This window comes from Calidris pugnax, unplaced genomic scaffold, assembly GCF_001431845.1.
Source record: "Calidris pugnax isolate Ruff unplaced genomic scaffold, ASM143184v1 scaffold177, whole genome shotgun sequence".
Taxonomy (NCBI): Eukaryota; Metazoa; Chordata; class Aves; order Charadriiformes; family Scolopacidae; genus Calidris; species Calidris pugnax.
In genome coordinates, this window is record NW_015090909.1 from 1,268,918 (window position 1) to 1,282,627 (window position 13,710).

The window sequence follows — 13,710 nt, forward strand, 5'->3', positions numbered from 1 at the left end:
GCACAAAATACCTCAAAAACACTTTAAGAAGTGCTGCTATTTTGGGACACTAGGATTTTCACCAAACCCTAGGCTACAGCTTCTGAAGAGAAATAACAAACATAAACATACTTGCAGATCAAATTCCAAGCATACCTTTTCCCAAATGTTTTGACTGCTCTCTCGCTCACCCATTGTATTCCCTCTGGTTTTTTTTTCTTTGGGAATTCTCACCCAAAATCCTCTTAACCCATCTTAGAATCTGCATTTGGCATAGGCAAGTAGCTGAATTGGATCAGTAAGTTTACAAGAAATTGAAAGTAGAGGGCTCGATTTCTTCATACTAGAGTTAAGATTTGCAGTTCAAGTTGACAAACATTTGGTCAGCTCTACATGATGCAATCAGCGAGAAAGAAATGATGATTATTCTACAGTTTGAAACATCCTAATCTAGACACCAAGGTTTAAACTTCTCCATTTTACAATGAGCTAAGTGTGACCATAGTCAGTTGCTATAACTCAGCTAACAGGAAATAACTGGCTAAGACATCTCCTGATCACTTGCAGTCCTCTCCATGCTCTTCAGTTCCTCTGCATTCCAATTCCATCCCTAGAGCAGGAATAGCAGGACTTATCTACCTACTAATGTGTATTTGAGGATGAGGGGTTTTACACAGTAATACCTAGAATTACAATTGCTATGGTCTTGCTTTCTGCCAGACAGCCCCTAGCAGGTCTTTGACAATGGCTGGAAATTCACCTTTTGGGACATGGACATGTGAACATAAGCAAACCTTTGGTATCATTCAAAGAGAGTGAAAAAGCTATTTTTATTCCTGCAAATGAAACACCATTGACTCAAATAAAGAAATTTCCATAAAATTAGTTTCTTCTCTATTTGTATGAAATGAAGTGCAGGTAAAGTCAGATGTTGTAAGTCGTGTACTCATAAGCACATACTCAGTTGTAAACATTTATTGTATTATGTAGGTGGTTTTTTTAATTGGATATTTGAAAAATAGCTTATTTCCACCTGCTTTCTAAATCAGTAGGACTTAGTAACTGTACCCATCATCTTAATGTGACAGAGGAAAAAATTAACATCTCAAAGAACTACTGCAATACTTTTTAACATTCAGTTCTTATATCGAGAAAATATTTCTACTTCTCCATATTTTTTTAATATCTGAAACAGTCTCTCCTGTTATAAGGTACAATGTAATAGACAGTTTCTCTATATTTCAAAGGATCACAAAATCTATAACAAAAATATCACTTTATTTAAAAAATACATGAAGATCTGAAATAGCTGCGAGGTTCACAGTCAGCAAGAGGTGGAAGGTTCAACAGTCACCTCCCCACTGTGTGTATACGCACTTCTCATTATTGCATCAACTCAGCAGTATGACAAAAGTAAACTATTAAGAAAGTTGATAGGTAGTTCCAAGTCAGATTAGCGAGTTGAATCAGCTCAAGAAAGGATCTGAGAAGCACCAGAGTTTGTTGGACCAGAAGAAGAGGAGGAAAGGGAAATGAGACTTCCTCCTTTAGCAACGCTGACCTATTATATCAGCTCAGGAGACACTGAGATCTCCAGTAAACTTCCACTTTATGCGAGAAATTCTAAAAATAGTAGGACCACAGCACAATTATTCCCAATTGCAAAACACTTTCATCACGTGAGCTCCAAAGTGAAAGAGAAAGAATTATTTAGCCTCTAATTTTAATTGCCATGTAGGAAAATGATGAAAGAAAAAGGAAGAAAGCATAGACACTATTTGTCAGAGTAGTAGTAATGAGAAATTGAAGAGAGCTCAGCCCTGGATGTATGTTTACACCTGTTCTGTAAAGCTCATGCAACCTATATTAGTATATTTTATTTGAAAAACAAGCAAGGCAATACTTTGTCTCACTGAAGTAACAAAAGGAAGCGTGCTGCTTGGAACGGGGAAAAAAAAATACTGAGACAAAGGGATAAGTTGTGACTTAAAAAGATACTCATTGAGTTACAAGCATTCTATTAAAAACATTCTCCAATAAATACACTGTAATTTTTAATAGAGTTACGCACATCTGCAAGCACTCATATCTGAAATATTTAGGTATTTGGACTCCAGAATGACAATACAGTAAGAAAACAAAGAGCTGATGGGACCTTTCAACAGTGGAGAATTCTTAGTAAGTTTCAGCCTCTTCACTCAATGATGCAAAATTTACACCATAGAATCCCACTGCCAATAACAGATTGTTGAACTCTTAAAAGAACTGTGAATTATGCTTCATGCCTTTATTTTGTTAAAGCCTTTCCCATCCTAGATATTCACAAATCATTAGTCAGATCCCACAGAAGTGACACTGAATAGGTATCTTTTTCTTGCCATGTTTTTAGATGTGTCCTTTGACTTTTTCCTGTAAAGAAAAATAATTCTAACTTTCACTGAAAAATAATCTATATCTGAAATTAATTATTACTCAATATTTCACAGTTTAGCAGCAGATACAAAACATTAAGACCGTCTCTTGATACTGATGACAAAGATCTTAAACTGTCCATTCCTTAACATGTGAGGAAGTTTGGCCAGCAGCAAAATGAATGCAATTTCACCAGCTGAGAAGACATAATACAGAAACTTTATGCTCCTGAGTTTGAATTTGATATGAAGAAAAAACTTTGGGGTTCAAAACTGCTAAAGTGTTGCTGCTCTTTTGTGATGTTCATATTTAATATGAGGATGATTTTTCCCTCAACTGAAAGAGGTTCAACAACCACAGGTATTCAAAACCCATGGTTTATAGCAATAACAAAAATCATTCCTTGAAATTAAAGATTCAGTGGGAATTACAACATTAGCATCTCATTAGTACATCCAGCTATGTGCAAATGTATTCAAGTAGTGTTTCAGACGCATCACAAACTAACAGATTAAAAACAAATAGACAAATACTTGCGATAGTGGCTCTTCTACATGCTTATAGCGATTTCTCTGGAATTCAAAGTACTATATTATAAAGTGCTCATTTATAAAGCAAGCATACTAAAATTTTTCATTAAGATGAAAAACATTTTAATGTTTTTATATAAAACAAGAACAGAAAAAGGAAAGTGACAAATCCAGGTATCTCACCAGTTCTTACACACACTGAGTTTAGGGCAGTTGTGCGCTGCCATGTCCAAGGCCACAGACTACTGTTTGTAAATTGCTAATACAGAGTAAAGGACATGCCGGTCTTGCAAAATACACAAAGTAGCTTTCTATGGTATTAGCAGCTGATTCAACAACAAGTGCTAGTGAAGGACAGAAGTTACATTTCTCACATAAAGCACCTTTTTCTTGGCTTATGGCACAGTCCAGAGCCATCGTATTGAAAGATCTTGCATCCACGTGAGAGGTCTTAAACTGTACATTTATTACAGATCCGTGGCTATTTACAAACAAGGGGGGGGGACGACGGCGACGACACTCTAAGCATACTTATATATTGTATTACATACAGTTATTTAAATACCATTAGAAACCCAGACTGTTCTACAAACACTTTTTCCTTCCAGAAAAGCGTTTTCCGAAGCGGGCAATGCCGGCAGGGCGGCACACAGCCTGCTCCGGTGACTCGGGGCCAGACGAGCCCCTCTCCCTTCACGGCTCTTCGCCTCACTGACACCTCGAGCACCTCAAAGGCCCCAGGAGAAGAAAAGAGTGTGTGTGTGTGTGTGGGGGGGGGGGGGGGGGGGGCGAAAAAAGGAAAGAGCAAGCCTAAAATTCTCCTTGTGGCAAGTAGGCAAAGGGAAGTTGTATCTGCACTTTATTTTAGAACATGTTTTTATTTAAGCCTATAAAGCTGAAGTAACTGGGCCAAATGCCATAGATTGGGATTGTGCAGAGCGTTGCATAATATCCCAGTCTGCTGGATGCACGAGCTCCTGGGTCCTGCCTGCTCGCTACCGGGCACCTCAGCCCTTCCTCCGCCCCTTCAGCCCGGGACGTGCAAAGAACGCGGCCTCCCATTGGGTAGCGGCTTTCCCATGCTGCTCTCCCATTGGTGGAGTGGAAAAGGGCTCGCTTCTTCCCGGCGTCCCCCGGCTCCTGTCAACCCCTGGGCAGCCGAGATGGCGGCAGCGGTGGGCCCGGCGGTCGGCGGGGCGGCGCGGGGCCGTGGGGCCACCAGCTTCCAGCGGAAAGCCGCGGCCGGCAGCCGGCTGGCCTCAGTGGCGGGCACCCGGCCTTCCCTTCGGCACGGGCAGCTGCTGCTCTCCAGCGGGCTCCCCTCCCTGGACTGTGTGCTAGGTTGGTGGGGAGCGGGACCTGGGATACCCCCCCCTCACTCCCCCCCCTCACCCCTCCCGCCCGGCCCTCTCCTTTGCCGGGCGCTGCCTGTCATTTACTTTCCGTAACCCGCAGCTACTCCCTTAGGCTTTTCCTCCCTCCCCGCAGTCCCCGGGGTCGGTGGGAGGATGAGGTTGGAAAGAGGAGGGAGCAGAGCAGGGTGGGATTCCCGCCCAGAGCCCCCCCGGGCCCTGTGAGGCGCAGGGGCAGACGCAAAGCCCGCTTGGGGAGGGGGAGATTGCCGTTTCCCGCTCATTTAAACCCGTTTAAGCATCCTTTCGAGAGTGGAAAGCTACTCGGGAAATGTACTTATCGACACACGTTCCTCTTATTTTTCAAACGGGCGCAAGTAAAGGGGCTGAAGTTTTCGGTTTTGGAAAACGTGTTTGCTGAATTGACTTGTCGTTGAATGTGCTGTAGGTCTGGTTCTTCAGTATGGCAAGTTTTAGGATGCGTTTGACCATAAGACTGGGCTCTCAGTGTGTCTGTTCTGTCTTGCTCGCCACTGCTGCATCATTATAAAGGCCCTGCATAGCTGAGTTACACTGGTGTGATGCTGTTCTTGCTCTCTGTGAATCTGCTTTTGCCTCCTGGCAGTGCCAAGATGAGATATAGTTCCTTGGACTGATCTCCTGCTCTACTGGGAGGTGTCCCTGCCCATGATGCTCTGTGTGAATCTGCTTTTGCCTTCTGGCAGTGCCATGATGAGAGAGAGTTCCTTGGACTGATCTGCTCTAGTAGGAGGTGTCCTTGCCCATGGCAGGGGGGTTGGAACTAGATGATCTTTAAGGTTCCTTCAACCTGAACCATTCTATGATTTTATGACTTTTGCGATGTTATAAGCTGTGACATGAAATAGCACCATTTATTTGGATTGGAATCTAATTTGTTTCACTGGTAAACCTGTACCATTCTATGATTCCATGACTTTGGCTATGTTATAAGCCGTGACATGAAATAGCACCATTTACTTGGATTGGAATCTAATTTGTTTCACTGGTATAAACAGCATGCTTTATCTGTAGGCACTAGGGCTGTGTGCTCCTTTTGCTAACTACTGATATGGTTGCAGTACATCTTCACTCTATGTAGATGGGACTACTTTTAGGTGAGGAAGGCTTGACTCTAGCATTGGTCATTCATCCTTGGAGGAGTATATGGAATATAGGAATATACCACTTTTCTTTCTGAGAATATTCTGTATGAGTAATGGAAAAAATATAATTTGGATCTGTTTTATAAAGAAATTTTTGCAGCCTTAAGGAGAATCACCCTTCTGTATCTTTTGTGTGTGTGTATGAGTCTGTTTGGTAGGGAACACCTGCACTTTCATTAGGGATTGGCAACCTTGTGGAGACAGCTCTCCTCCTTAAGAGAGAAGTATTTCATTAAAGCGAGTGAAATTTACAAGACTCTTCAGTTGCATAAATATAGGATTTGCATTGGATGTTCCAATTCTTCTTCATATTCCTTTTTATAAACAGTGAATTTTGTACAGCATGATTCAGAATATGTAGACAGCTCCCACTTGCTAAGATCATTAGTGGTTTGTTATGGAAACTGGGCACACTTCTTCCAGTAAACCCACGTCAGTAATTTCCTGATCTTAGTAAGTTTTACACTTGAACACCAAGAAAGTTCTTCAACCCTAGGAATAGCAACTTTTGAAAATACTTTTAGAATTATTTTTGGGTTGTGGCGTCTTTGAAAAACTGGAAAACTCTCTATTCCTGTGTTAAATCTTTGCTAACCTCCTAGCCCTTAGATCACTGACTTCTGGAGGCTGACTGGGTAGGCCAGAAAAGACTCATGTCAAACATGCTGTACTATAATAAAGTTTCCATTGATTCCAGGTATTAGGCATTGTTTGTGACAGACCACCCAGCTAGGTGGACCTGTACAGGACCCTTGGTTTTGGAGGCTGGGGAGGGACCTCAGGAATTTGTCTGCTGCAGTCTTAAAGCATGCTCAGTGCTGAATTCAGAGCTAGTTGCTCAAAGCTTTGTCCAGTTGAGTCTTGAAAATCTATAATGGCAGAAATTTTTCAGCCTCTCTGGACAACCCAGTCCAACGCTTAATCATCTTCATAGGGAATTTTCTTTTTTCCTTATAGCCACTTGGAACTTTTTTTGTTTCAACTTATGCCAGTTGTTTCTTGCCCACCTACTGTGTACCTCAGCAAAGAGCTCAACTGTCTTCTCAGTACCTTCTCTTAGGTACTGGCAGGCTAATCTTAGGTCTTCCTCTCTTTTCCAAGTTAAACTAGCCCATTCAGCTACTCCTCTTGGGTCACTTGCCCCATCTCAGTGCCCCTCTGCTGAACTCACTTAAGTTTATCTTTACTTCTTTCTTCTGTTGAGGGGCTCAAAACTTGGACGTTGTATTCCAGGTGTGAGGTAATGAGTGCTGAGTAAAAGGGAGTACTCATACCCCTTGACCAACTGACTGAGCTTCTGTAGAAGTATTGTACTTGGTTTCCTTCATGTCCTTTTCATGTGTGTGTGGAAATGCTTCATAAACGTCTTGCAGAATGTTGTTTATGTGTTTCTCAAAGAACACTATTAATTTTTTCCTTTCATCTTGCCCGCTAGCAGTTAAATAATCGGACTGACTTAAGTTTATCTTTACTTCTTCTACTGAGGGGCCCAAAACTGGACATTGTATTCCAGGTGTGAGGTAATGAGTGCTGAGTAAAAGGGAGTACTCATACCCCTTGACCAACTGACTGAGCTTCTGTAGAAGTATTGTACTTGGTTTCCTTCATGTCCTTTTCATGTGTGTGTGGAAATGCTTCATAAACGTCTTGCAGAATGTTGTTTATGTGTTTCTCAAAGAACACTATTAATTTTTTCCTTTCATCTTGCCCGCTAGCAGTTAAATAATCTGTTAAATAAATCAGTTAAATAAATCTGGGCTCCCCAGTTCAAGAGGGACAGGGAACTACTAGAAAGAGTCCAGCGTAGGGCTACAAAGATGATTCAGGGATTGGAGCATCTCCCTTATGAGGAGAGACTGAGAGAGCTGGGACTCTTTAGTCTGGAGAAGAGAAGGCTGAGGGGAGACCTTATCAACGCCTACAAGTATCTCAAGGGAGGGTTGAAGGAGGAGGGAGCCAGACTCTTTTCAGTGGTTCCCTGCTATCAGACAGAGGTCTCATTAGAAACTTTTGAAGAGAGGAAAAGGCAGAGGATGTGTGGAGGAACTTAATTTACTCTACAGCTGCTGGTTGATTTGTTACATTATTGTTGATAGCTAGCTCTTCCTTAATACCAGGGACTGAGGACAAACCTTTTTTCATAAATTACCAATGGAAGTTACTATAGACTGCTTTAATCTGATATTTTGCATAGATTTTTTTTGTTTAACTGTTGTCAGGCGTAGTCTTCTAGCTCTAACACTTTGAGTTTGGATTTGAGATTGCCTTGTCCAGAAGCTGCAACCCAGAGGTGGTATTATTAGCCAAACATGAAGATACAGCTTATGAATAACTATGAGTAAGGGAAAGTGTGGTGCTATCAGACAGAGGTCTCATTAGAATCTTTTGCAGAGAGAAAAAGGCAGAGGATGTGTGGAGGAGCTTCATTTACCCTACAGCTGCTGGTTGATTTGTTGCATTATTGTTGATAGCTAGCTCTTCCTTAATGCATTTGCATTTCCTTTCAAAAAGAAGTGGTAGATAAATGCTGGATTTCAAATTTTCTGTTGTCATTAAGGTACTTTCGAGATCTCCAGGCTTTACATTCAAGTTTACTTTCAAGGTTTATAGACCATATATGCCTGGTTTGTGCTGAAACAGTTCTCTGTAACAAGCTGTAACTATTGTGTAAAATAACCATCACAAGCTTGATATTGAATGTTTTGTTTCAAGCTGCTTGAAAAAGGTCACAGGTATGCTTTGAAAATAATTGGGACAGTTCTCAACCTGTAAAGTTTGTTGTGTTTCTGTCCCTAAGGTCTTAAATCTTATGGCTGTAGATAGCAATGTGGCAAGTCAGAGTCTTACTTCGTTGTTTACATTTAGTAGTGCCTTAGATACTGGCAAAGAAAAATTAAAATAGCAAAGCTTGAAAAAGGTCACAGGTGCGCTTTGAAAATAATCGGGACAGTTCTCAACCTGTAAAGTTTGTTGTGTTTCTGTCCCTAAGGTCTTAAATCTTATGGCTGTAGATAGCAATGTGGCAAGTCAGAGTCTTGCTTCGTTGTTTACATTTAGTAGTGCCTTAGATACTGGCAAAGAAAAATTAAAATAGCAAAATAAGAAAGAATTACAAGTTCACAGCAGTTTTCTTAGGAAACTTGAAGATTTTACCTCTTTCTTTTGATGCTATCAACATTCCTTTTTCTTTTTCCCCTACTTTTTCCCCTTGTCTCTTTTTTTTTTTTGCTTAATTTACTATTATTATACTATCAACATTCCTTTTTCTTTTTCCCCTTGTCTCTTTTTTTTTTTGCTTAATTTACTATTATTATTGCTCATTGTAATATGAATTTGTAACCATGGTGACTGCAATAGTTTTACATTCCATCGAATAGAATACTCTTGTTCAAACTGTTCGCTACATCTGATAATGTAAAGCCAATCCTCTGACCTTTAGCAACCAGGGTATGTGCACATACATTGCAACAACTCCAGCTTGTAGAAAGAGGCAGTACAATTGATGATCTGAAAATATAACTTGTGAGAATTTTGACTGCGCTGATGTACTGTTTGACAAACAAATTCTCTCTTGTGCAAGCAATTTAAAATCAGAAGAGACATTACTTCTGTGATGGCCAGAAGTCAGCTTTTTATAACTAAGATTTTAAGTCCTTATTGCCATGAGGTAACACATTACTTCTGTGATGGCTACAAGTAGCTTTTTATAATCAAGATTTTAAGTCCTTATTGCCATGAGGTAATATGTTGCTTAAGCAGTTTTGATCAGCTTGTCCATGTCAAGCTATGATTTGGTAAAATCTCATCATTTGGATCTATTTTTTATTACATGCTGTATAGAGCATGTGCTAATTTTAACACAACTGTTGCTAGTAACATGTGCTTTCTGTCTCCCTGAACAATTGAATGCAGTGAATATTGGAAGCATATCAACTGTATGATTTCTGATTTTGGTCTTCTTTTCTCCTTTCCCTCTAGTGCATCTTTTGGGTTCCTTTGCATTTATCTCCTGAACAAATCAAATTAAACAAAAATTGTTGGATGAGAGCATGGGGATTTCATGAGGAATTCTAACTTTCTGAGACTGTCTGCATGATTTCTGATTTTTGGTCTTTTCTCCTTACTCTCTAGTGCATCTTTTGGGTTCCTTTGCATTTATCTCCTGAACAAATAAAATGAAACAAAAATTGTTGGATGAGAGCATGGGGATTTCATGAGGAATTCTAACTTTCTGATAAACAGTTCTTAGGGTTTTTTTAAATATCTAGGAAATCTTGATGACTTGGTTAGCCTGCTGTAAATATTAAGGCATTTGAACATCTTGACTCAGAAGCATAGCTTAAAAAATCTGTGATATGGTGAACAACAACTATGAAATTAGTAACTGACTAAACACTTGCACTGTGATGTACTGCTCAAATGATGGTACATCATCCATGTACAAATCACAAAATGTTTCTGTTGTGGTTTTAATTCAGGTGTTATTATGCAACGATATTAATGCTTTTTGGCCTGCGGGAGAGAAATTTTTTTTTCTCTTCTTTCTGGTTATTTATCAACATTACAGGTGCTACAAACATTTGTAATCCCAACAGCAGAGCTAAAGATTAAGAAATTGGTCCAATCCCTATTGGACTCAATATCGGGTGAAGTTTAACGAGCTCTTAAATTGATAGACTGAGTTATGCTGTTCACTAGTCCATCTATGTAGTCCAGAATTGACTTCATCAAGAGCTTTGGATATTGTGCTGATGTGATTCAGTTTGCTCCTAACTTGCTTTTAAAGCAGTATGGAATAGCAGAAGATACACTGTGGTTTCCCTCATGCAAAACACTGCAATAGGCTCAGTACAAATGGCCACCTGAACACTTCCAGGAACTCTGAGCTTTCCTGTCACAGTCTTATATGATTGTTCAACAAAATATTTGTAGTCTGATTTGAAGTTATTCCACTATTTTTAGTCTTGGAATACAGATTATAAAACAGTTTACTCTTCACCTAAAATAAAATATGGATTCTTCTTTTTTTGGCTTGCAGGAGAGAAATTTTCTCTTTCTCTTCTTTCTGGTTACGTATCAACGTTACAGGTGCTACAAACATTTGTAATCCCGACAGCAGAGCTAAAGATTAAGAAATTGATCCAATCCCTATTGGACTCAATATCAGGTGAAGTTTAACAAGCTCTTAAATTGATAGACTGAGTTATGCTGTTCACTAGTCCATCTATGTAGTCCAGAATTGACTTCATCAAGAGCTTTGGATATTGTGCTGATGTGATTCAGTTTGCTCCTAACTTGCTTTTAAAGCAGTATGGAATAGCAGAAGATACACTGTGGTTTCCCTCATGCAAAACACTGCAATAGGCTCAGTACAAATGGCCACCTGAACACTTCCAGGAATTCTGAGCTTTCCTGTCACAGTCTTATATGATTGTTCAACAAAATATTTGTAGTCTGATTTGAAGTTATTCCACTATTTTTAGTCTTGGAATACAGATTATAAAACAGTTTACTCTTCACCTAAAATAAAATATGGATTCTTCTTTCACCATCTTTGTTAAAATTCCTTTTTGGGACAACCCTTTAAACGGCTGTTACATAATTGTGCTTGCTGTCTCTTTGAGGAGGAAATAAAGCAGTCAGGATGGGAGTGCAAAGATAATTTTTTTTCTGGTCCTCCACACTATTGAGATCAATGGGGTAAGAATCTATGTATCCAAACGTATTTGGAGTAATCTGTTCTGTCTATTATTCATTCAGTCATCTGTGATGAACATATTTGAAGTAATCTGTCTATTATTCATTCAGTCATCTGTGATTGGAGCATAAGCATTGATTGTAATTGTCTAAACGAAAAGAAAGAAGAACAATAGTGGCCATGTATAAATCTGTAAAAATGTGTTTTTATTTTTTTAAAAAATATTTCAATCAACTGCATTCATAGAGTTGTTTTTATGTCCAAGACATACAATAAAACACTGTAATAGTATATTTTTATTCAGATATGTGTTATGATGTTTCTGATCTGTCAGCCCAGGTTTCGCTGGGTGAAATCCTACCTGCCTTATTGTCATGTCAGTTTTCAGTAATAAGATAAAAACCAGTGGAGTTGGGATTTTGCATGACTGACTTGGGTGGGAATTTGCTAGCTTTTTAGTAGGTCACTGTACATACATGGTTCTTGACACAAAGGAATATCACTTGATAGTGATTAGTAAGGGTTTAATTTGGAGAATGTTTACTCACTTGAGTCATCCAAGTAAAAATTCATTTGCTCAGACCATACTTCATTATTGTAGTACTTGAGCATAGTTGCGTAGAGCTCTGCAGGATCTTTTCACCACAATGATGATAGTACAGTATATTGTGAAAGTAATTGTAATGTGTAATATATAATTACATGTAATGTATAATTATTTCATAATAGAGAATTGTAGGAAGTATTGCAAAGGTAATTAAAATGTTTTTCACTTTTGTATTTTTAAATTCCCCGTTATCACCTTTCTTTGACTTATAAACTAAGAAAACTTAATTGTTCTCTAACATAGTATTAAAATGTAGTCTTACTTTATTCTTCTTTTTTTTTGTTTCCAGGTGGAGGCGTAGCTGTTGGAACCCTTCTTCTTATTGGTTAGTATAAAATATACAGATATTTAAAGCCATATTCTGATGTGTTGTGCTCAGTTTAATGTATTTACCATATAACCTGTCTTATCATTGTTTTTTATACTCAGGCTTTAAGGAAGTTTAACTTTTGGGCCCCTTCTCTTTGGATAGCCTTCAGAGTGGACTAATGTCTATTTCAAGAATTACTGCAGGTGGATCAAGACCTTACTTTTAGACAGGCTTGAGCTCCCAAGAAGAATACTGTAGAATTCGCTTTGAAAGTTGGGTGTTTAGCAAATTTCAAGACATTTTAGGGAAATTTTCAAATTATTTAAGATTTTCTAATCTACTTGATTTCCTGCAAGATTCAGAGTGTTTATCATCACAAAGATTATTTTTTTTTTTTCATTTTGCTTTCTGAGGAAGATTCTGTGAAATAAAGAATCTTTTAATCTGTTGGAAGCCAGAATCAACAAAGAGGAAGCTGATGGGAGACTGCTTTCTGTCAGGATGTGGATGAGGCACACTGAAGTCATTAAATGGGTTACAACAGAATTCCCTTTGCAGGCTACATCAAAACTGTCTGTGTGGACTGTACCACGTCTCCAGTGCAGCTGAGATTCCCAGCTTTCCTGTCTATTCAAAGTGTAGCAAAGGAGAAGAGGACTGCTGTACACATACATCTTGTCTTCATATCCCCAGGATACATACTGAAACTTATTGCCAGGAAACATTTCCCAGGTCCCTCAGTTTAAGCAGCCAAAACCACAATTGCAAGGGAAGACTAACTTCTTACAAGCTAGTCTTGTAAGTCCTTATAGGTTCAGCACATGAGTAAAGACAACTGTTGTTGCAGAAGAGAGATTGAAGGAGATACCATCTGATTTGTCACTTCAGTTCGTTAGTCTTCGGCTTCTAGGGATACAAAACTACTTCAAAATGGTATAAGGACTGAATGGTGATAGGAATGTGATTTGGGGATTTGTAATGCTTATCAGATTAATGGTTCTCACAAGAAACTTTCAAGCTTGTTGATTTCCTAGCAAAAAGAATAGATATGGCAAGAAAAAAAATAATCAAAGGTTATTAGAGAAACACTTGTAGTTATGATATTCTTGACTATTCAGTCCTGTCCTGTGCACTAGTGCTTTTCAACTCTCGGCTCTCCAAGTGAACAGAAAACTCACCCAGTTAAAGAGTGGAGGCTTTTCTGCCTGTTTAGTGACCTGAATCAGCTCACTAACACACAAGATGAGTACCAGAGCCAGCACAAGGGAAAGAAGGACTGCACAGTGAGGACTAGGAGGGAAAGTACATGGCTTTTTTCAAGGCAGGTAGTGCCAGTTAAGCTTAATTTTCTTATGAAATTTCACCCAAATTTCTGTGAATTCAGGAAAAAATGATAGAAGATTTTTCTTTTATTGCTTTCAATGAAGATCTTGCTTTTCTTACTCATTTGAGAAAAGCTGCAATCTTGCTATGGACAAAGAAAGAAGGAAAAAAAAAGAAACTATCGTATTTTACACAGATCAGAGATTATGAAACTAGATTAGTTTCTAGATCAGGTTCTGGATTACGAAACTATATTATGTTTTGACTTCCCATTACAATATTCATTGCCCCTTCCAGTAGAAGAACTGGGTGGCA

The 13,710-nt window shown here is 39.0% G+C and overlaps 2 protein-coding genes across 2 annotated transcripts in view; one reads left to right on the forward strand and one right to left on the reverse strand.

Moving 5' to 3' along the window:
* The window catches only part of IMMP1L (inner mitochondrial membrane peptidase subunit 1), a 39,362-nt gene extending 35,397 nt beyond the window's left edge, over positions 1-3,965 (reverse strand). Inside the window, exon 1 of the mRNA XM_014949268.1 lies at positions 3,906-3,965. The gene's annotated coding sequence lies outside the window, so the exon portion shown is untranslated. The remainder of the gene's footprint in view (positions 1-3,905) is intronic.
* Positions 3,966-4,084: 119 nt separating this feature from the next.
* ELP4 (elongator acetyltransferase complex subunit 4) overlaps positions 4,085-13,710 on the forward strand; it is a 145,891-nt gene continuing 136,265 nt past the window's right edge. Inside the window, exons 1-2 of the mRNA XM_014949297.1 lie at positions 4,085-4,262; positions 12,052-12,087. Of these exons, the coding sequence (XP_014804783.1) occupies positions 4,085-4,262; positions 12,052-12,087 (214 nt within the window). The remainder of the gene's footprint in view (positions 4,263-12,051; positions 12,088-13,710) is intronic.